We start from the raw sequence: 25,062 nt of genomic DNA on the forward strand, positions 1-25,062 counted from the left end.
CAACAACTTCAGAAGATCAAGACCCAGAGGGGATAGATCAGAGTCAACTTCAAAAGGTAAACCTAATAAAGATATTACCTGTTTTGAATGTAAAGAAACAGGTCATTATAGAAATGAATGCCCCAAGCTGAAGAAAGATAACTCTAAGAAGGAAAGCTTCAAGAAAAATGCCTTCAGAACAAAGAAAGGATTAATGGCCACCTGGGACGATAGTGATTCAGGATCATCAGAATCTGACTCTGATGAACAAGCCAACGTAGCATTTATGGCTACCACATCCAGCAGCTCAGATGAAGAATCTGAAGAGGTATTCTCTGAACTTTCTAGATCTGACTTAGAATCATGTTTATCAGAAACTCTTACCTCTCTTCAGAAATTAAAACAAAAAGTTAAAAGCATTAAAGGTCTTCTTAAAGCAAAATCTGAAGAATGTAGTGAACTTGAGACAACAATTCTAGCACATGAAGATACAATCAAATCTTTAACGTTAGAAAGAGATGGAGCTAAAACAAAAAGCTTAAAATTAGAAGAAGTGTTGTCTCAAGCACCACAAACTTCAAATGAAATTATTTATAAGTATGAAGAAGCCTTTCAACAATTTCTGAAGAATGGGATAAATAGGAGTATTATGGCATCCATGATTTATGGAGTAGGTCAGAATAATAAAAGGGGAATTGGGTATGATTCTGATTCTGATAAAACTTCTACCAGTAACCAAATTAAATCACCTTTTTCATATCACTATACACACACACAAGAACACAAATTTAAAAATGCTAGAAGACCCAAAGTTGTAAGAAACTCTGGGAAAACTAATCTGAAAGGACCCAAGAGATTCTGGGTACCGAAAGATAAGATTATCTATGTTGCAGATATCCTATGCAGCAAAGTTCAGACACCAGTCATGGTACCTGGACTCTGGATGCTCGCGACATATGACGGGAAGAAAGTCTATGTTCCAAAGCCTGGAACTTAAAGACGCTGGCTTTGTAGGCTTCGGAGGAGATCAGAAAGGAAGGATCAGAGGCTCCGGAACTATTGGTAATGGTACTCTTCCCTCTATATCTGATGTTCTTTATGTAGAAGGTTTAATGCATAACCTGTTATCCATAAGTCAATTAAGTGATAACGGTTATGATGTAATCTTTAATCAAAAAACGTGTAAAGCCATTAATCAGAACGATGGCTCTGTCCTTTTCACAGGCAAGAGGAAAAACAACATTTATAAAATAAATCTTTCTGATTTAAAAGATCAAAATGTTAAATGTTTAATGTCAGTTCACGAAGAGCAATGGGTATGGCATAGACGCTTAGGCCACATTAGCATGAGGAAACTTTCTCAGCTAACTAAACTTGAGTTAGTCAGAGGCTTACCTAAACTGAAGTTTTCTTCAGATGCTCTGTGTGAAGCTTGTCAGAAAGGAAAGTTTTCAAAAACATCTTTTAAAAAGAAAAATGTTGTTTCTACCTCCAAGCCTCTGGAGCTTCTTCACATTGACTTATTTGGTCCTGTGAAAACAGCATCAGTCAATGGAAAGAAGTATGGACTAGTAATCGTTGATGATTACAGCCGCTGGACATGGGTAAAATTCCTAAAGCACAAGAGTGAGTCTCACTCTGTATTCACCAGTTTCTGTTCTAAAGTGCAAAAAGAATTTGACTCTAAAATTATTAGAGTCAGAAGTGATCATGGTGGAGAATTTGAAAATAAAGATTTTGAAGAATTATTTGATTCTAATGGAATATCCCATGATTTCTCCTGCCCTAGAACTCCACAACAAAATGGAGTTGTAGAGAGGAAGAATAGGACACTCCAAGAAATGGCCAGAACCATGATCAATGAAACAAATGTAGCAAAGCACTTTTGGGCAGAAGCTGTAAATACAGCGTGTTACATTCAGAATAGAATCTCTATTAGACCTATTCTGGATAAGACTCCCTATGAACTGTGTAAGGGAAGAAAACCCAACATTTCTTATTTTCATCCTTTTGGATGCATTTGTTTTATATTAAATACTAAAGAACATCTGAACAAGTTTGATTCCAAAGCACAGAAAGGTATTATGTTAGGATACTCAGAACGCTCTAAAGGCTACAGAGTATACAACACAGAAACCAAAATTGTGGAGGAATCAATTCATGTTAGATTTGATGATAAGCTTGACCCTGAAAAGTCAAAGCTAGTTGAAAAGTTTGCAGATTTAGAGATCACTCTGGTAAAATCTGAGAAAATTCCAGAAGCACCTGTCACTCCAGACTCTGAAGAAATTAAATCTCCAGAAATTCCAAGGAAAGTCAAGAGTCGTAGCAACGTATCTGAAGATTTGATTCTGGGAAACAAAGATGAACCTGTTAGAACCAGATCTACCTTCAGAACTTCTGAAGATATTCCTCTGGGACTAGTGTCTCTGATTGAGCCTACGTCCTGTGATGAAGCTCTTCAAGATAATGATTGGGTGGCGGCTATGCAAGAAGAGTTAGATCAATTCTCCAAGAATGATGTCTGGGATCTCGTTCCTAAACCCAGAGGCACTCATGTCATTGGAACCAGATGGGTTTTCAGAAACAAACTGAACGAGAAAGGAGAAGTTGTCAGAAACAAAGCACGACTGGTAGCTCAAGGTTATAGTCAACAAGAAGGTATTGATTATAATGAAACCTTTGCTCCAGTCGCAAGGTTAGAGTCTATTCGTCTTCTTGTATCATTTGCTATTAATCACTCTATAAAATTATACCAAATGGATGTCAAGAGTGCATTTCTAAATGGTTATATTTCAGAAGAAGTGTATGTAAATCAACCTCCTGGTTTTGAAAACTCAAATTTTCCAGAACATGTTTTCAAACTTAAGAAATCTTTATATGGACTTAAACAAGCTCCCAGAGCTTGGTATGAACGCTTAAGTAATTTTCTTCTGGAACAAAATTTTATCAGAGGGAAAGTTGATTCTACACTCTTCTGTAAAAATCATGAAAATAATCTCATGATATGCCAAATTTATGTTGATGACATTATTTTTGGTTCTGCTAATATCTCTGTTTGCCAAGAATTTTCTAAGTTAATGCAGGCAGAATTTGAAATGAGTCTAATGCAAGAACTAAAGTTCTTTCTGGGAATTCAAATCAATCAAACTCCAGAAGTCACGTACATTCATCAAAGCAAGTACATTAAAGACGTTCTGAAGAAGTTTGACATGACTGAATGCAATTCGGCAAAGACTCCCATGCATCCAACTTGCATTCTGGAGAAGGAAGAGGTAAGCAACAAGGTTTGTCAGAAGCTCTATCGAGGTATGATAGGCTCTCTTCTCTATCTGACTGCTACTCGTCCTGATATTCTCTTTAGCGTTTGTCTTTGTGCCAGATTCCAATCAGATCCTAGAGAATCTCATTTAACAGCTGTTAAGAGAATTCTTAAGTATCTGAAAGGTACCCCTAACCTGGGCCTGATGTATGAGAAAACATCAGAGTATAGGCTTTCTGGTTATTGTGATGCAGATTATGCAGGAGATAGAATAGAACGAAAAAGTACATCTGGAAATTGCCAGCTTCTGGGAAACAACTTAATCTCCTGGGCTAGCAAAAGACAGTCAACAATTGCTCTATCAACTGCAGAAGCAGAATATATCTCAGCGTCACTATGCACAACTCAGATGCTCTGGATGAAACATCAGCTAGAAGATCTACAAATCTTTGAGAGTAACATTCCTATCCTTTGTGATAATACTGCTGCTATTTGTTTAAGTAAGAATCCCATTCTACATTCCAGAGCCAAACACATAGAAATTAAACATCATTTTATTAGAGACTATGTTCAGAAAGGAATAGTAACGCTGAAGTTCATTGATACAGAACATCAATGGGCAGATATCTTTACTAAGCCTCTAGCTGAAGATAGATTTCGTTTCATCTTAGAAAATCTGAACATTAAAAATTGTCCTGAGTAAAATTTGGCTCTGAACATGTAAAATGAGACTCTGATAAAAACAAATATACTTCTGCCTCTGACTCTGATACTTCTACCAAGTTAAGAAGATATCTGAGTTAGAAATCTTCAGAAATCCTTTTGTATTCCTGAAGATCAGAAACATCAACACGTGGGGAACATGCGTCTAACCCTAGAACTTCTAGACAGCTGTCAAGAGAAATCAAAGGTCAGAACGCTTGAAATCTCCTCGAGCAGTGTGCTTACTGTTGGGATTAGACATTCATTAATAAGCTGTAATCATTTTTCCCCAAACGTGCCATTTTGGTTTTTGTGCTAACGCTGGTATGTGTGTCGTTTTGCATGTGTTTTTACCCTTAGGTATATAAACATTTTTCTCACATTTCACACACTTATCACTCTCACTCACTCTTAAACCCTAAACCCTCTCTCGAAGTTTTCTCTGCAACCTTCTCAGTTCTTCATCTTCTTCATCAATCTTCATCATGAATCCTCAAGAACAATCTGTTTTTGACTTCTCCCAACAAATGGAAGCTGCTTCTAACCCCCAAACCTCAAACACTCAAACACCCATGGTTGTAGATGTTACCACAACCCCAGTTTACAAAGAACCTCACATTTTGGAACGCGAACAACACATAAACCTTTCAACTCCCTTTGAAGGTTTGGATGTTCTATGTGAATCGCTGGTAGATTTTGAGAATTTGAGAAGAAATGGCGTTGATTTAACTGAAGATCTTCGCAAGCAAGGTTGGGAAAACTACTTCAACAGATTGTATGGTCCAATCTATCCTCTTCTGGTGAAAGAGTTCTGGAGATGTGCAGATGCTGATGATGAGTTCATTGTTTCTTTTGTTCTGGGAGTGAAGATCATCATCACAGAAGCATCTATTGCCTCTTTGCTGAACATGGAGAGAACTGGAGGTAAAAGGATTTACAACATTCCTCCAAGGTCCAAGCGCATCACAGAAGTCATTAACCCTACAATCTTCAAAGCAAATGTTGAAGGAAACCCCTCTAAGAACAAGGAGCTTCATCAGAACCTCCGAGTTTGGTTGAAGATTATTCTGGGAACAATCCATCATCGTCCAGCCTCCAACTCTTCAGATTATATAAATGCTGATCAGAAGTGCATCCTCTACTGTATTCAGAAGGGTATTCCAATCAACCTCCCTGTTCTTCTCTTCAGATATCTGAGGGATTCAGTCAGAGAAACAAGGAACAATATGAAGCCCAGATCCTACATCCCTCTGGGAAGATTGCTCTCTGACATCTTCATTGAGCATGGGCTGGTAGATGCTCTGGAGAAGACCAGATGTATGGATGATCTGGCAATTGACGTTGGAAAGCCTCTGAATGCCAGAAATCTGAGGAGTATGGGAATCATCAAAGACATCAGAGTCAAGCCCACTATGAATGTGACCTGGGAAGCTCTGAAGGATCAGAGGAAGATGCCTCATGGCCTTGAAAGGTTCTTCAAAAATGAACCCAGAGATGCCATTGCCATCTACCTTCAGGATCGTCTGGATGAAGGCATTGACGTTTCTGATTTCCGCCTTGAAGACTGTCTGGATTCTGTAGAAGATCTGGTCAGATACAAAAGAGGCCTTTCTGAGAAGAAGATAGCTGAGGAAGCAAGGAAGGCAAAGAAACCCAGAACTGGAGAATCCTCTGGAACCAAAGCTCCTCTGAAAGTCTCTTCTTCCTCTGGTAAGTCCATTCCTCCTGTCTCTTCTGAATCTGTAATGGCTTCCTCTAACCCTCTCTCCTCTCAACCAATTTTTACAACCTCAGAAATACCACCTTCTACCATTAGAACCTCTCAACCTCCACCTGTTCTAAAAATTGCCCGTACTTTTACAACAACCTCTGACCCTAATCAACTATATCACCACAGTTCTTCCTCATCCTCTGAGTATGAGTCACCACCTTACCTTTCCCCTTCTTCTAACCAAGAGTCCTCTGATCATGAGTCTTCTGATCAAGAACACTCTGACCCAAACTCCCCAACAATAGCTGAAATTTATGCTAAAAATTTCGCTCCACAAACTCAAACACAAACTGAAGTAACCTCTCCCCTCCGAACTTCCCTTCCACCACAAACAACCACCACACCCTCTGAAACTCAACCATCTGTAATTTGCCCATCTGAACCTTATATCACTCCACCATTAATTCCCGCTGTACCTAGCCCAGACTCTGACCCATTAGATGTAAACCCACTCTATGCTTCATCCCCAGTCTTCAACCAGACCCAGATTCTGAACTTCAACCAGAAGCAGAATCTGAACCCCAGCCAGAACCAGAAACTGAACCTCAACCTCTACATCTCAGCCCTCAAAACTCTCCACCTCATTCACCTGAACCTGAACCTGAACCTAAAATTATCACACCTACCCTTGAGGAGGCCATTATGCAGGTTGCAGAATCCTCAGTCCAGAAGATCAAGTCTCTGGCTAAAAATTCTGAAGTTAGTGATGATCCTAAATCTGTTAGGACACACTGGAACAGAGTTATTAGTTGGATGACCTCTGAGTCTTATAGGCTGAAGAGTATCTCTGAACAAGTCAGAAATGGCTACATCAGAGACTCTGAGGAAAGACTCCAGGAAAGACTGGCCAGAGAAGCTGAGGCCAGAAGGTTAGAGGAGGAGAGACTGGCTAGAGAAGCTGAGGCCAAGAGATTGGAAGAAGAAAGGTTGGCTAAGGAAGCTGCAGAAGAAGCTAAGAGGTTGGAAGAAGAACGCCTGGCAAAGGAAGCAGAACTTCTGAGAATTCAGGAAGCAGAAGCCAAGGCTAAGGCAGATGCAGAAGCCCAAGCTGCTGCTGAAGCTGAAACTCAGCAGGCTCTGATTCAGGGGGAGTCTTCCTCTGCGATCCCTCTGATTCTTAACACTCTGAAGGAAATCAAGCAAGATCAGAAAGAGATCAAGCAAGATCAGAGTGAGCTCCGGGCAAGGATGGACAAACAAGACGCTCTGAATGAAAACCTCCAGAATATGTTTGCCATGCTACTACAGAGACTTCCTCCTCCTCCAAACCCTTAGGCACTTAGGATTTATTTTTGGTTGCCTAGTGTTTTTGCTTCTGTCTTTTCTTTTTTAGCTCTGATATTCTCTTGAATCTGTTGTTTTTTGACTGCTGTTTGCCTTTGTGCTGTTTAATGAAGTGTTTTTCTCTCTATTTTTTTATGTTTTATGCCTTTTTGATTATGCCAAAAAGGGGGAGAAATTATTAAATAGCTCTGATGAAAACTATGTCTAAAACCTTAAGCATTCTGCAACAATTGTAGAAATAGTTCTGATATAAATAGCTCTGATTAAATAATAGCTCTGATTAAATAACTCTAAAGTTAAGCATTTGCAGAAAGTTTTCAGAAACCTAATTACTTGGAAAAGCTCTGGTAAGAACTTCTGAACTCCCTAGCGCTAACTCAGGGGGAGCTTTTGTCTATCTGATCTAATATTTTTCATGTTTCATCTGATAATTTTATTTGTTTTGTCATCATCAAAAAGGGGGAGATTGTAAGAACAAAAATAGTTCTACAATAGATTCCATGATTTTGATGATAACAAAGGATGAAACCAAAAGTGGTACCCTAACGAAAAGTTTCTAAGTGTGCAGGGTTCTAAAGAAAGAAGAAATAAATCTGATAATGTCATCAGATGCAAAACAAGATCAGATGCAAAATCTCAAGTATCAGAAGCATCTAAAGAGGAATCTCATTCAAGAAGCTCTAAACTCTGGACAAAACTGCAAGTATCAGAAGCATCTGAACAGGAAGTAAAGTCTAGAAGCTCTGACTCTGAACAAATGTCTTCTGCAAACTCTGAAGTTATCAGCGCCATCTGAACATTCAAGAAATAACATCAGAAGCAAATTTCTCCAGATACACAAGACTCTAATCAGAATTGTTAATCATGATGAAGTAACGTTGAAGCCAAGTTAAAGTTCTGCAAATGGATTTCCTCAATCAGAAAAGAGACGTTAATCTCCACTTCCAAGAGAGAAGTTACTAATTGTGGTAAGTAGTCACTTCTAAGTGAAAAAAGTCTACTGCAGAAGCTATAAATGGAATGGCGTAACTACATCTCAATATCCAATAGATTCAACGCTACTTCAACTCTACTTCAACTCCTATAAATAGAGAAGAAATCTCATTCAGTAAATACGAAGAAATCACTAGCCAAAACTATACTGAAATTATATCACGCTCAAGAAAAACATCTTTGTTCTTCAAAGATTTTCACTAAGCTTTTGCTTATCAAGTGAAAAATTTGTTCTTAAGTTTGTAATATTTGCTTTCTTAGAAGCATTCTAGATTACACATCTTGTATCTATTTATTTTATTTGATTTCCTCAAGTGACTTGTTGTAGTCTGTAGACTTGAGAGGACTAAGAGATTTTCTTCTCTCTTAGGGGTTGTTTGTAATCTTTCAAGATTAGTGGATTAAGTCCTTGTTGAAGGCGAAATCACCTTGGCCGGGTGGACTGGAGTAGCTTTGTGTTATAAGCGAACCAGTATAAAATCTTTGTGTGATTTTCATTTTGCAAAAGCGCTTAATTTTTTCAAACAATTCAAACCCCCCTTTCTTGTTTTTCTCACCTTCACTCATTACTGGTACACTCATGGATACGATGTCCAGCCTGACCACATCTATAACACTTAGCAGGGGCACTGGAGTCTCCCCCACCAGGCCTCTTCATCCCACTCTGTCTCTGGAAACCTTTGCCAACTGCATACGGTTTCCCACGATCATTCTGATTCTTGCCTTTCCTATCAACCCTTTGCTGATAGCTCTCTGCTCTAGCCTTGGTATCCTGTTCAAAAATCCTGCAACAGTCAACCAAATCAGAAAATACTCTAATCCGCTGATACCCAATAGCCTGCTTAATCTCGGGACGCAACCCGTTCTCAAACTTCACACACTTTGAAAATTCTCCAGTAGCCTCATTATAGGGAGTGTAATACTTCGACAGCTCTGTGAATTTAGCAGCATACTCAGTAACAAACCGATTGCCCTGCTTCAATTCCAAGAACTCTATCTCTTTCTTTCCTCTAACATCCTCTGGAAAATACTTCCTCAGGAATCTCTCTCTGAACACAGCCCAAGTGATCTCAGCATTCCCAGCAGCTTCCAACTCAGTGCGGGTAGCAACCCACCAATCATCTGCTTCTTCTGACAGCATATGCGTACCGAACCTGACCTTCTGGTTATCGGCACACTCAGTCACTCGGAAGATTCTCTCGATTTCCTTCAACCACTTCTGAGCACCATCTGGATCGTATGCTCCCTTGAACATTGGAGGATTATTCTTCTGGAACTCACTCAGTTGACGAGCAGCTCCCATTCCCACAACATTCGGATTCCCTCCAAGTACTCCAGCTAGCATACCCAGAGCCTCAGCAATCGCAGCATCATCTCTACCTCTTCCAGCCATCTCTATTCTGAAAACCCAACAAGCTAAAACAATAAGTACTGATAGGGTTACACAACACCTATCCCGTACAGGGAAACAGAATAATTACGACTCGACTCGACCGACTATGCTCTGATACCACTAATGTAACACCCTTCTAAAATACCCCAAATATTTAATTAAAATAACAACATATCAATCAGAGTAATATGCAATCAAGGGTGTCACACAATTATTTCACACCATTCAACATAATATTTAGTCATGCTCATTATTTAACTCAAAACATAAAGCATTGCACAGTACGCAGCGGATAGAGAACAACTCAATCATGCAAAACATGTAACACATTACATGTAAAATGGTTCACAACCAACAATAAAACATTTGAAACATCCCGTCCCGATGTTACATCTATCAGAGCATGACCCACTAAGGAGACTACACTAGATTCCAAGCACTAGCTTCTACTCAATCACTGCTCGTTACCTGAAAAATAGTTGTAAGGGTGAGTTCCTCAATCGATATAATAAGCATTATAAAACATCATGTCATGTTAAGTAATTTAACACATTAATCACCCTAATCACATCATACATTCAGTAACGGCACATCAATTCAAATATCATACTCATGCTCAATATCCACACAAACACACGTATAATATTGGAATACATCCATTCATATTATACGCCATACACATATTATGCAATGAGACTCCATGCATGCGGTACCGACTATTCTTGAACATATAGTTCAAGCTCACCGTCCAAATCCAGGCACGGCTACCAAGCCCACTAGTCCCACTCATTTGAGACCTAGTGACTCACTCACTAATTCCTCACCATGGGAATTAGCTACCACCCCTCAAGGGCTATGCTATGCACGCTAATTCACCTAGCATGCAAACATCAACAACAGTCCATAATGACTAACTCACTAATTCCTCACCATGGGAATTAGCTACCACCATAAAGGCCACAATATGCATGCTAATTCACCTAGCATACAACCATCAACAACAATTAACAATGGACATATGCTCACACTCTAAGCCATAAAACAGTCCATTCCACATAATACATACATTCACAGCATTATGCATGCAATCATACATCATCAACATATTATCACAAAATCATATCATGTCATGCCACATAATCAATCACAGTATTAGCACACTCTACTAATACCTACACTGCTCAAAACAACGGGAAATGATCCCTACTATCTCATACATCAGCTAAAATTACATCACTCAGCTGAAATGACCAAAAACTGCACAACCAAAGTTCAGAAAAATCACAATTCTGCCCATACGCGTATTGCCTATGCCCATACGCGTATGGCCCAATTCCTGGCCAAGTCCATACGCGTATTGCCCACCTCATACGCGTATGCTACGCGTATCAATCTCCCATACGCGTACCACCAGAGACCAAAACCACGTTCAAAACATCATCTTCTTCATCCATACGCGTATGGCCTTACCCATACGCGTACCACTCACATGCTACGCGTACTACACGCGTATGGCGCGTATCAGCGCCAGTTTCTCCCCTCCAGGCCATCCCATACGCGTATTGCCTAGTGCCATACGCGTACCAGGCCATCTCATACGCGTATTGCCTAGTGCCATACGCGTATGACCAGAAACCAGATTTTCCAGATCTGCAATGGCTTTCTCTGCTACGAAATTCCTCAGATCCAACCTTCCACAGTCCAATTTTCACACAACGTTCATTCATCTTATCAAAACAGATCATACACATTCAATTTCACAAATTCTAACACTATTACATCTAATTCCTACGAATTTCCTTAGATTATAATCCAATTTCGCTCATCCCAAAGGTTCACAATTTCATCATGCAATAATTCAATCAGAGGCAAATCAATGGTTTCTCACTACCCATTACATATTATCCCATAATACCCATTAAACGATGATAAACCCCCCTTACCTGAGTTAATCCGGCGAATCTCTGAGCTCCAAGCTTTTCCTTCCTTCAACCCTTGTTCTCTTGCTCTTTGCCCTTTTCCACTTTAGAGTCGTTTCTCTGTTTTCACGTGAAAACCTCTTTTTACCAAATAGGGCCTTTTTACTGATTCCAACTTTTATTCCAATAATAATAATAATAATACCAATTATTTAATTAAATTAATAAATATATTATTAACTCAATTTAAATAATTATCTTATTTTATTGGGGTGTTACAGAGAGCCGGTTATTACTGGATGACTATGGAATCCGATTGTTTCAAATACGCTCGGAGGTGCCATAAATGTCAAATCTATGCAGATAAGGTGCATGTGCCACCAAGCCCTCTAAATGTTATGAATTCTCCTTGGCCATTCGCGATGTGGGGCATTGATATGATCGGGAAGATTGAGCCTACTGCTTCTAATGGACATCGCTTCATCCTGGTTGCGATTGATTACTTCACCAAGTGGGTGGAAGCAGCTTCCTATGCCAGTGTTACCAAGCAAGTGGTTGCCCGGTTTATTAAGAAGGAGATTATCTGTCGTTATGGGGTTCCTGAGAGAATCATCACTGATAATGGTTCGAATCTCAATAACGAGATGATGAAAGAGCTCTGTAGAGATTTTAAGATCTAACACCACAATTCTTCTCCTTACAGACCAAAGATGAATGGTGCTGTAGAGGCGGCAAACAAGAACATTAAGAAGATTGTGCAGAAGATGGTCGTGACGTACAAGGATTGGCATGAGATGTTGCCTTTCGCTTTGCATGGGTACCGTACCTCAGTACGTACGTCGACCGGGGCAACCCCTTACTCCCTCGTGTATGGTATGGAGGCAGTCCTACCAGTTGAAGTGGAGATTCCTTCTCTGAGAGTCCTGCTGGATGTCAAGCTAGATGAAGCTGAGTGGGTCAGGACAAGGTTTAATGAGTTGAGCCTTATTGAAGAGAAACGGTTAGCAGCTGTGTGCCATGGGCAACTATATCAGAGAAGGATGAAGAAGGCCTTTGATCAGAAAGTGCGTCCTCGAAGCTATCAGACAGGTGATTTGGTTTTGAAGAGGATCCTTCCTCCCAGTACAGATAACAGGGGCAAGTGGACTCCGAATTACGAAGGTCCATATGTTGTTAAGAAGGTTTTCTCTGGTGGAGCCTTGATGCTAACGACTATGGATGATGAAGATTTTCCGTCCCCTATGAACTCAGATGTAGTCAAAAAATACTTCGCATAAATTGACCCGTTGGACGAAAAGAATAAAAGAGTCCAGGCAAAAAAGGGCATCCCGGCGAACCAAGAAAAAAAAGAAAAAAGGTTCGGGAAAAAGTTAGGGATAAAGAATAAAAAAATATGTACACCCGGTAAGTCGAAAACCCGCAAGGGCGGCTTAGGCAAAAATGGGTATCCCGGTGGATTGAAAACCTGAAAGGGCGATCCAGGCAAAAGAGGGATTAAAGCGAAGACTACAGTCTGAGTTATCTGTACTTCATCGCGCTTCAGCGTCTACCATCTCGAAGGATGCGACCGGTCCAATCATTCTTCCCAGAAAGCAAGGAATTTGGGGGAAATTGAGGATATACGAGTCATAACAGAATTGGAAAATAGTGGATGCCGTGTTCACATTGCCAATAGGATAGTTTATTTCCTGTTTTGGCGCAATTACCTCTTTCTAGGAATTGCTTCCTGATGTATTTGCCTTTATAGGCCCATTTTCAATCAATAAAAGTCGTTATTCAGTCAAGTTGCTCTCTTGTTTTTACTTTACTGTTTTGTTTGCAAAAACGTCCGAATTTTTGATAAACATTGCATATAAAAACATGAAGGCTATACAATAATGTGCAGAAATATAAACATTTGAAAATCATTTTGAATGTTGAGTACACTTGGGTGTATTTTGTCTGTACAATCCTCTGGGGGCATGTATGTCTTGCTGTTTTGCAGGTCATTATCTTTCGATTGCTGGCTAAGCAGAGGAGCCACAGTTTGTTCAGAAGGAATTTCAACATTGTCCGGTAGTGTGAGAGGCTGGGTTATCCCAAAGCAAGCTTAGGGTTTGTCTCCCCAGCGAAGCCAAGATCAGTGTTGCCTCCGCAGTCAGGCCTGAAGTTGATTGCAATCCCCAGCAGGGTTGAGGGTGTTTTTCCCGGCCAGTTTTGAAGGTTACAGTTTCCCCAGCAGGTCTGAGGACTGTTAGTTCCCCCAGTGAGCCGGAAGATTGTTGTTTCCCCAGCGGAGGTGTCTGTGGGTAGTTTGTTCCTCGGCAGCCAGGTCTGAAGTGCTGTAATCCCCAACAGGGTTGAGTTGGCAATTTCCCCAGCGAAGGTGAGAATTGTTTGTTTATTTCCCCAGCGGAATCCCCAAGCGGATCAGGTTCAGTAGAAGTCATCCCCGGTGAGGATCATTTGTTCCCCAGCAGCAGTGCTATTCCCCAGCATGATTGAGAGGTTGGTGTATTCTCAATGGATGACTCCCCAGTTGAGTTGGTTTCTCTGTCATCCCCAGAATGTCAGACCAACGAGTATCCGCAGCAGAATCGTTATGCTGTCCCCACAGAGTTGGAAGATCAAATCAGAATTGTTCGCCCGGAAGCAGTCGTGTGCTTTCCCAGCAGGAGTTCTCCTCCATTTGCATTTTGCATGTAGTAATCATCATTTGCATCCTCAAATTGCGTAGCATTTCCATTCAAATATGGAGCATTACGCCATGAAAAACTCAAACATGTGAATACATGTGTTAAACCAAATTGGATTGTATCCCCAGCAGAGGTGGATCATTTTTCAACATCTGTGCGGCACGTTTGCAGCAGTTGCTCCTGACAGCATTCAGGATTGGTAACCCTCAGAGGGGTTTATTTCCTCACCCATCCGCGAAAGGAAAGCTTGATTGACTCCCCGCGTGGGTCCTTCTTTTTTTGGTGTCTGTAGACATCATCTTTCGATGCCCGTAACATCGGGCCTTTCCTAGTCGTCCGTTGGCGTCTAGTCGTGGTTTCTCTTCCTATTCATCTTCTTTCGATGTCTAGTCGTGGCTTCTTTCTCCCATTCATCCGTTGATGTCTGGTCGAGCCTTTCCTAGTCGTCCGTTGGCGTCTAGTCGTGGTTCCTTTTCCTATTCATCGTCTTTCGATGTCTGGTCGTGGCTTCTTTCTCTCATTCATCCGTTGATGTCTAGTCGAGCCTTTCCTAGTCGCCCGTTGGCGTCTAGTCGTGGTTTCTCTTCCTATTCATCGTCTTTCGATGTCTAGTCGTGGTTTCTTTATTCCTATTCGTCCGTTGGCGTCTAGTCGTGGTTTCTCTTCCCATTCATCGTCTTTCGATGTCTGGTCGTGGCTTCTTTATTCCTATTCGTCCGTTGGCGTCTAGTCGTGGTTTCTCTTCCTATTCATCGTCTTTCGATGTATAGTCGTGGTTTCTTTATTCCTATTCGTTCGTTGGCATCTAGTCGTGGTTTCTTTCTCCCATTCATACATTGATGTCTGGTTGAGTCCTTCCTATTCGTCCGTTGGCGTCTAGTCGGGGTTTCTCTATCCCTAGTCGTCCGTTGGCGTCTAGTCGTGGTTTCTTTGTTCCCATTCGTCCGTTGGCGTCTGGTCGTGGTTCCTTTTTCCGATAAGTATCAAAATCCCCAGTGGAGTCGTTGGTAAACGTCTTGTCTGGTCCAGTAATAAATATCCAATCCCCAGTGGAAGCTGCCATTGGTGAACTTTCTTTTCTTTGATCATCCCCCGCAGAGTGCAAATTCCAGGTTCTTTTGGTATTCAATCCCTGTTTACCTTGAAGGTCTGACAGCCGTTGCTCTCATCCGTTCAGGTTCCCAGTTGATTGAATAGGGGCAGCTGTAGCACCTCAAATTTGCACCCCCCATTCATTCATTCATTTCATTTTTAGGTCATTGACATTGCATTAACATTGCATAGTACCTTACATCTTATCAGTCAAGACTGGCATCAAGAGATTCATCTGTGCAAGAGACCAGGTTTTTCTTGAGATAAAAGCCCTATGATTATTCACAAGAGCTTATATGATCCAAGGTTTCATTTTGAAGTAATTTGACCAAGTGCTAGAGGCTCAAAAGTCATCAGTACATGTCCAGGTCATCAGAGGCCCATAAAAGTCAACTGCAAGTCAACTGAGGGCTAGGAGGTGGAGAAATGGTTTGGGACACTTCATTCATGTCCAAAAGAGGTTTATTCTTCATGTCAAACATTTATCTTGAAGGATTTGAAGCCAGATCAAAAGTTTCCAAAAATGGAAAATGACCTGTAATTTTCAAGTTTCCAAAAATAGCAAGTTTTTGGACCAACTTCAACTCAACTTTCCAACATCAAGGAGGCTTCAAATGAAATTTTGTCCAACATGAAAGTTGAATATCTTTCTCTCCTATTTCCAAAAAGTCCAAGATCATGAATTTATGATAAATGGTTAAGGAGTTATGATCAAATCATTGCCAAGTGTGATTGAAAATTCAAATTGCCATACCTTTTGAACCAAGACTCCAATTTGAGTGGCTCTTCTTGCATTGTTCTCCTCATGACTCATACTTTCCAAATACATCATGACATTGCATGAAATTAACTCATACAACCATATGCTCATGCATGCTATTTTTGAAGAGAAATTGCCAAAATCAAAATTGGTTGATCACATGCATATGATTCCAATTCTAATGTGTGCATGGGCCGATTTTGAGTGAATTTGGGCCTTCATTGTGCACTGTTCACGTGGCCATTCCATGCATGGGGTGAAAATGATAATTTGTGCATACACCTTGTATTTTCATAATCTCATTTAGCTTTGGCCTAATCATGATTTCAGATTAATTAGCAGGTGGTATATAATGTTAATTGTAACTGCATTGCTCAGAACAACAAGTTTCAGATCTAGAATTTGAGTTTTCATCCAAAAATTCTCTCACAAAGAACTTCAAAATTCTTCACATACACACCATTTTTCTTGGTAAATTGTTGATCCTGGTGAAGTCTAAAGCAAGAACCAAGTGCTACTTTGTCCAATTCGTGCCAAAACCATACACACCACCAGCTTGAAGATGAACATGGAGCATGGAATTTGAGCTGGATTCAAGTGGTTTTAAGCATCCATACACACACAAAGCTTCATACCAAAGTTGATAGAGTGGATCTGGGCGTGATTGAGGACCTGAATACACTGTTTCATCCACTACTCTCCAAGAAGGTTGGAAATCGAACCTCCCATTTCTTGTTTTTATTGCCATATTATTGTAGAGCCTGATTCCCTGATCATACTGATATGAATATCTTTTAAAATGGTTGAGTATTGGCTAAGTTATGCTTGATAGAAGTTTTGTAGATCCAAATATTTTCCCTTCGATTCTCTTAATTTGTGATGAAATAGATAAAATGGATGATGGATTCGTGTTGTTCTTGGTGTAAGCTTTCGATTGGTATGATTATTTGTGTTTTCTGGAAAAATTTCATGCGAGCTTGCTGATTGCTCCGCCGTCTCCACAAAGGAGACGGTTGTTTCCGCCCCAAGACCACCGTCTGTATTTTTTGTCTGCTTGCTAGGGTTTTATCCTAGCTGTACGCCAGGCATGTGCCACGCCTTTGCCTACTGGCCTTTCCATTGGTTTAGCGTGCTTTGACTAAGTACACGCAGGCATTGACCTGCTGACCAAGCGCCACATCAATTAATGATGCTGTGCGTTTTAGCCAGCGCTTCTTGGAGTGGGAACCGGCTTCGATCCTGGCCAGGAGCAACTTTTCAAATTTCGCTCACAAATTGCCTTTCCCTCCATATTTTACATGCTATGATCCATTTTAATTCATTTTTTTTAGCCAACTTAGAAAAATCATATCTCATTGAATATTAATCCAAATGATCCCCAATTTTTTGCCAAATGATCCTTGTGATGTCTAGTTTTTTTTGGTGTGATCTTCTGATTTTTACCATGGCTGGATTTTGAATTGTGGTAGGATGCTTGAACATGTGTACATTTGTGACCTTGCCTTGCTCTTTCTATTGTGAAATGCTTGATGTTGATCCAAATGCTCTGAAATTTTGCATGATGCTTCTTGACATGTTGATGGATGTTTGAGGCTTGATTGTGCATTTTTCTCATTTACCATTTCTGTTTTATACACATGTTTGCATGGTGTGACAATTTGTGTCACACATTTGGTTGTCTTACTTGTGCCATTTTATTTCCATGCCAATTGATCTTTGATGCTTCTGATTTTTTGTATGATGATTGTATTGGACATATTGTATGCTCATGAAAATTTCCAAAATTGTTTGAGTCATTTCTGATTTAATGTGCATTTTCTCTTCTTGATGTCCAAATGTATGCCTTGAATTTGTCTTTGACTTCTCTTTATTGATTTAGGACATGCTCTTGATTGAATAAACATGCTTTGTGTTGAATATCAAGTTCTGTTTTGGCTTTTTGATCCACTTTTGACCCTAGGCTTTGACCTAGTGGTTTGGACTTACATTTTGAGTTGTGCATTTCAGGTGCAAGCAATAAGTCTTGATGGTTGATGTTGATCTCATAAATTGAGATGCAAAATGACGTGCTCCACTAACATTTGTTGTGTGTAGGTGCCTTGGAGAAGAATTCACTTGATTGTTTGCCACTTGTTGGCTTGACTTGTTGTGTATATTAGTTGTCTGACTATTGTTGTCTGTTGACTATTTGTCTGCGTACCATACTGATTGGTTGACTGTTTACACAGGTACTTTAGTAGCTTTAACTCATTGCTTGAGTTGCTTAGCTTTGCTTGTGGTTGGCATACCACTGAGGTAAATTCCTACTCTTCATGTAGTCTGGAAGACCTATCATGTTACTTTGGCAGGCACCTGTCTGAAACCCTCCTTAAGAGGCAATGTTTGTGTTTGTTTATCTTTGTGCCTTGTACATTCAAAGACCTCCTAAGTGAAGAGGCATTGGCAGATAAAAGGGATGTGCAATCCATCCCCTGCTATTCAGTTGTGTCATTCATCCTGCTCACACCATGTGTTGATGCACTTTGAATAAAAACCCAAAATCTTGTTGTGTCAGTCACGTGGAGTAGAGTTCCTGATTCTGGGCTCCCACACTTTCATTGTTTCAAGCTCTCCCAGGCCAGGGATAAGAGCTGTGAGGTCTTACCCTCACTTCCCATTTCATCTGCTTCACCCTAACTCTCAATGTTAGGGTTAAGAGCTAAAAAGACCCCTTTCCAGTTGGCTTGTTTGTCGAGGTTGATATGACCCCTTGACTAAAGCCCAGACTTGATGTTTGAGCCCCTTGTTGGTGTGTTTACTTCATGCTGTATGTATTTGTGTGGTGTGATTGTATCCCCTAGGTTTGCTAGACTCCACGTAGTCTCGTTTGCATGTCAATTAAGGTAGCACGGTTCCTTCGTCTAGGACTTCCTTTCTTGCTTGAGCTTTCCCAAAACACAAACAAACATTATCCCCTCTTAAGGACACGTTAACTCCTTCTACTACAGGCGAGTAAGTCTCCAAAGGTCGAGCATCCGGTAGATTGCGTAGTGACGTTGTCCACTTAAAAAACACAAACCAACAGAAATAGTTTAGCCGAACTACGGCAACTCTGATTCTCATGTCCAGATGAGATACGTAGGCACGAGATGCGATGTCTTGTCGAGTTTGACTAACAACTAACACTAATTCTTTTCTCTCGCCCTCGTTGCGATTGAGACCTTCCCTTTCTCTTGCCCTAGTTGCAATCAAGACCCTTCTTCTTCTTGTGTTTGTTTGGAGTCTGACGTAAGTCCAGCGATTGGCAGTCGGTTTCCTGTGGGTGTTTGTTTGTGTGGAGTCTGACGTAAGTCCAGCGATTGGCAGTCGGTTTCCTGTTTCAGTGTTTTGTTTCAGCGTGCGTTAGCCGAGCTACGAGTGCTCTGATTCTTCTCTGGTTAGAGAAGATACGTATGCATAGGATGCGATGTCCTAGCGAGCACGTTTCCCCTGTCCCCGAACTACATCGACTCTGATGTTTGTGTCTGACAAACTACGTAGGCCCAGGATGCGATATCCTGCCGAGTCCTCTTCTTCCGTCTTTCATCTGTGTTTCACTCCAGTTTTGTGCATTCTTTGAGCAGTATTTAGCAACCTTTCTTCTATTCTTTCTGAGCGTGGATCCCGTCGAGTACGACGGATGCGTAGGGGTGCTAATACCTTCCCTTCGCATAACCGACTCCCGATCCTATCAATCTCTGGTCGCGAGACCATGTCCTTTCCAGGTTTACTTCGAGCGTTTCCTTTCCCTCCTTTGGGATAAATAACGCACGGTGGCGGCTCTGTGTCTTTTTCCCGCCGGTTTTTCGCGTAATGCGACACTACCACGTGGTCTTACTTTGGAGCCAACGACCTCAAGATCTTTCTAACAACAGATCATGATGTCAACACTTCTCTATATATCTTGATTTGATTCACCAGTTTCGTAACCTTGGTGAAGAAATCAATTATGCTTCCATTGTCTTCCATATGAAGAAATTCATACGTCCTCTTGTGAGTTTGTAACCTCACCTCTTTCACCTTCTCTGCACCTCCAAATGACTTCTCCAGAATTTCACATGCTTCTTTCGTTGACTCTGCATCACTCACTTTTTAAAAATTATCTACATCAACACATTAATGGATTTTAAAGAGAGCTTTATAATCTTTCTTCTTCAATTCTTTATGTGCAACCTTTTCTTGATCTGTCGCGTCTTCTGCAAGTGTTGCTACTCCTTCCTTCACAAGATCCCAAAGATATTGATAACAGAACACAACCTTTATCTGCTTGCACCAATTCTCATAATTGCTGTTCTTGAGAATCAGAAGATTTGCTGGAAAATGCTCGTTTGGATGATTTGTTGCCATGGTGATTTTCTTCCCACGAATCGTTTAAATCGGAACTCTTGATACCAGATGTTGGAAATCTACCAAAACCTATGGAGAATTTCAATCAATCTTGATGAATAAGATTGTTATAACCCAAGCAATAACAATGAAAAGAGAAGAACAATGGAGAAAGAAAGAAAGTAAAGAACGATGAAGGAGAAGAAGAATTAAAATTCTGCAGAGTTTCTCTCTTCCCACAACCCGTGGAAAACTTCTTATTCACATTGCAACTGCAAAATACTGTGAATTACAATATTATGAATACTCTATTCACTTCATTACAAGAATAAGAGTTACTCTATCTATTTATGGATTTAGGTTAACTTGGACTTCAAGCTAAAGCTCAAAACTATAAAAGCTCAAAATAACTAACACTACTAAAATAGGTCTAAGTCGAAATACTGTGTAAAATTACATCCTTCGACACTTCGACACACTAACACAACTTAACACACTAGGTGGTTCGACACTTCTTTATTTCTGTCGAGCAACCTGCTTCGATATAAGGAATTGCAATTCAACAATTAAGTATTTATTTAAAATACATAAATAACATAAAAAAAGTTATTATCAATTTATCAATTCTTATATATATATATATATATATATATATATATATATATATATATATATATATATATATATATATATATATATATATATATATATATATATATATATATATATATATATGAGAGAGAGATAGAGAGAGACTTATAATTGAGAGAAAAAACTATCTCATGGTTTAGTAATGAAAGAAAATTTTAGTTTTTGTTGAGTTCTTTATTTTGATTTTAGTCTCGTCTTGTAAATAATTTTTAAATCATATGTTGAACAAAGAGATTTGTGTTTTTGTGACAAGATCCCTCCTTCAGCCATAGAATTCTAATTAGATCCCCATATCTATGTTGGATGATACCTTTCCATAATGCTTTTTTTGATAATCCTCCAAATCCATTTGCACAACAGAGCCACATTCAAGTTACCAATGTCTTTCACTTATAGACCCCCTTCAGTTTTACTTTTACACACAATGTCTTTCACTTATAGACCCCCTTCAGTTTTACTTTTACACACAATCTTCCATCTAACCCAATCGATACTCTTTAACTCCTTTGAGCCATGCCACAAAAAGTTTCTTTCTATTTTAATTATCTCCTTTATCACTTTTACAGATAACTTATAGAAAGACAAAAGCTGAATGGAAGGGTTTGGTAGCACCGAATTGAGTAATGTAACTCAACCCCCAATTGACAGGAACTTACTCTTCCAAGAGGAAAATTTGTTCTTTAGTGTATAATTGTCATTCTTTTGTTTTCTTGGCACCTCTTGTGCCTATTCTTAGATCTCTATTATTAATCTCTTTTCTTTAAATATATATATATATATATATATATATATATATATATATATATATATATATATATATATATATATATATATATATATATATATATATATATATATATATATATATAAAAGATTAATTGAAATACACTATCAGTGTAAAAGGGTTTTACACCATCAGTTAATTATAGACGTTGGATATTAAAATAAATTTGACTTTTATTTTAAAAATCTATAAAGTAATATAAACGGGTGATGGTGATGAACCGACGATGTAAAACTTTTTACATTGACAGTGTATAGTAATTAATCTATATATATATATATATATATATATATATATATATATATATATATATATATATATATATATATATATATATATATATATATATATATATATATATATATATATATATATATATGGGTTAAAAAAAGCTAATGTAATTAAAGGCATATACAAAGTTCTAGCATTTTCTATAAAGCTATCGCCTAAATGAAGAATTGATTACAATCTTATCTCACACTGAGAGTTGTTAATGGTATGGAATTTAATGGTAAGTATTCTATCCTAAAGCTCACGTATAGTGTCAAGTTTTTTCATTTTGAATTCAATATATATTTTATTCTGTTACAGAATTCAATGTGTATGATATTAAATTATAGTAACTAAATTCAATGTATATGATATTAAATTATAGTAACTAAATAGTACGTTCGGTTAATTTAGAGTATAAAATCTTTAACATCAAATAGTTTTATTTTCTATGTTCAACATTTCCATTCATATTTAAAATAAATAAATTTATATTAATTAAAATAACATTAATATTATTTAATTTTTTGTCTAGAACATTAATATTATTTGTATTAAAAAAATCACGATACTAAACTCCTCAGGTGTATATATCAAAACCTGAATCATTCAAATCAGAAATTGAAATTTGCAGCCTAAAATGATACAAAAGCTAGCAATGGGTTCAACATCATCACTTAGCAACCTCCACATTGTTTGCATCCCTTTCCTTGCACCAGGTCACATTCTTCCCATGGTTGACATGGCCAAGTTACTGGCTAGGCATAAAGTGAAGGTAACCATTATCACCACACCTCTCAATGCAATTCAATTCAAAACCAACATCAATAGAGAGATTGAATTTGGTTCGCCAATCCAACTTCTAGAAGTGAAATTTCCAAATGAAGAATCTGGAATTCCAATGGGATGTGAAACCCTAGAAACACTTCCTTCAATGGATCTCAAAGGTAATTTCTTAATAGCTGTAAGTCTTCTGCAGAAGCCAATAGAAGAGCTTCTTGAAAAGCTAGAACCATTTCCAAGTTGCTTAATTGCTGATAAGCATATTCCATCTCTAGCTGATACAGCTATCAAGTTCAAAATTCCAAGAATAATATTTGATGGTACTAATTGCTTGAACCTCTTTTGCAATTACAGTATTCATACTTCTAGGATTTCTGAAAATCTCAATTATTCAGATCAGTTTGTTATCCCTGGATTGCCACATAAAATTACAATGAAAAAATCTCAGCTTCCTATGGTATTCAGACCCGGTTCAAACGAGTTGTTGAATGGTTTGCGTCAAAAAATACATGATTCAGAAGATGAATCATATGGGATAGTGGTGAATAGTTTTGAAGAGCTGGAAGATGGTTACGTGGAAGAGTATCAAAGAGTTACTGGACGTAAGGTATGGTGTGTTGGTCCTGTTTCATTATCAAATAAAGATGATATAGAAAAATCTCAAAGAGGTGGTCAGAATTTAACAATTGATGCAAATGAATATGTGAATTGGCTTGATTCATGGCCTCAGGAATCAGTGATTTATGTTTGTCTTGGTAGTCTTAATCGCGTAACACCAAAACAATGGATAGAAATTGGTTTAGGGTTAGAAGCTACAAATAGACCGTTCATTTGGGTGGTGAGAAAATCATATAAGTGGGATGAAGTGGAAACGTGGCTATTAGAAGATGGATTTGAAGAGAGGGTGAAAGGGAGAGGAATTTTGGTTAGAGGTTGGGCACCACAAGTTTTGATATTGTCGCATAGATCAATAGGAGCCTTTTTGACACATTGTGGATGGAATTCAACATTGGAAGCTATATGTGCTGGTGTACCATTGGTAACATTTCCTATGTTTTCTGATCAGTTTTATAATGAGAAGTTGGTTGTACAAGTGATTGAGACTGGTGTGAGGTTGGGAGTTGAAAATGCTGTGAACTTTGGAGATGAAGATGAGTTTGGTGATGGTGTTCAAGTGAGTAGGGAAAAGGTAAAAGAGGCTATAAAGATGGTGATGGAGGAAGGTGAAGAGAAAAATGAGAGGAGAGAAAGAGCTAAGAAGTATGCTGATATGGGAAAGAAAGCAATTGAAGAAGGTGGTTCTTCTTATCTCAACATGTTGATGTTAATTGAAGATATCATGCATTTCAAATAAAATGTCTAAATTTAAGTTCAGTGATAGTTCCAAAGGCATTCATGTGTTGTATAACACATTTGAGTGATGTTTCATATTTTCTTGAAATTATTATTAACTTTTATTGCTTGCTTGTGTTTTATTTTCACAAATGGGAACTGGTGGATTTATTTATGGATTATAATAAATTGTTGTTTGTTTTGTTTACAATTTTTGTATTGGTTTCTTTTTATTTTATCTTGATAGAAATTGGGTTGTGAATTTTGAATGGAAATGGTGAATGTTGAGCAAGAATTTATGTGTTCAGTGTTTTCTTTTTATGTTTGAAATTTTATTGGGGTAACATTGCATCTATTTTGAAGTTTTAAACGACATACGTTGTACTAAAATAACGATTTTCTAAAGATTTTTTTTACATTGCTTGATTATTGGATCAAAGTATAAATAATGGACATCACCTAAACGATTTTCTAAAGATTTTTTTTACATTGCTTGATTATTGGACCAAAGTATAAATAATGGACATCACCTACCCCTCGATTGGGATCGATAGAATTTTTTTATTTTTCGATTGAGCAAATAATAGATAGAACAAGTCTTTTAAGACGTGCCTCTGATTCCCAACTACATTTAAAAGAAAATTACACATTCCTTCCATTAAGCAGACAACTCATATGAAAAGTCTTTCATTAGGCTTCTTAAACTTTTTTTAGTTTTAAATTTAAAATTAACCTACCTATTTTCTCTATTAAATCTATTAAAGTGGAAATTATTTGAAAAAGTTCTATCTATCCTCTCGAATGGGCCGTCTAACCCATAGAAAATCCCTAAATAATATACATTTCTCATCGGCTGATTGTCTAACTAATAAGAAAAATTATGTCCAGACTTAATTCTAGAATTCCTTATTCCCTTTATTCACAAATACTATTGAAACAGAGAAATATATATTTCTTCAATAAATGAAACGGACCCTAAACTTCATCTTCTCCACTCGAAACTTAATTTTCTTCGATAAATGAAACTCAAAACGTCATCTTCTCCGCTCAAACACCATTACTTCCACT

General features: G+C 38.5%; 1 protein-coding gene across 1 annotated transcript; it reads left to right on the forward strand.

The window, feature by feature from the left end:
- Nucleotides 1–22,507: 22,507 nt before the first annotated feature.
- On the forward strand, nt 22,508–24,043 carry LOC127078433 (UDP-glycosyltransferase 73C4-like; the record flags this gene model as incomplete). Its single annotated transcript, XM_051018889.1, has 1 exon — nt 22,508–24,043. A coding segment is annotated over one exon (1,509 nt), but the record flags the coding sequence as incomplete, so codon positions are not given.
- Between the last annotated feature and the right edge of the window lie 1,019 nt (nt 24,044–25,062).

Source organism: Lathyrus oleraceus, chromosome 5, assembly GCF_024323335.1.
Source record: "Lathyrus oleraceus cultivar Zhongwan6 chromosome 5, CAAS_Psat_ZW6_1.0, whole genome shotgun sequence".
NCBI classification, from domain to species: Eukaryota; Viridiplantae; Streptophyta; class Magnoliopsida; order Fabales; family Fabaceae; genus Lathyrus; species Lathyrus oleraceus.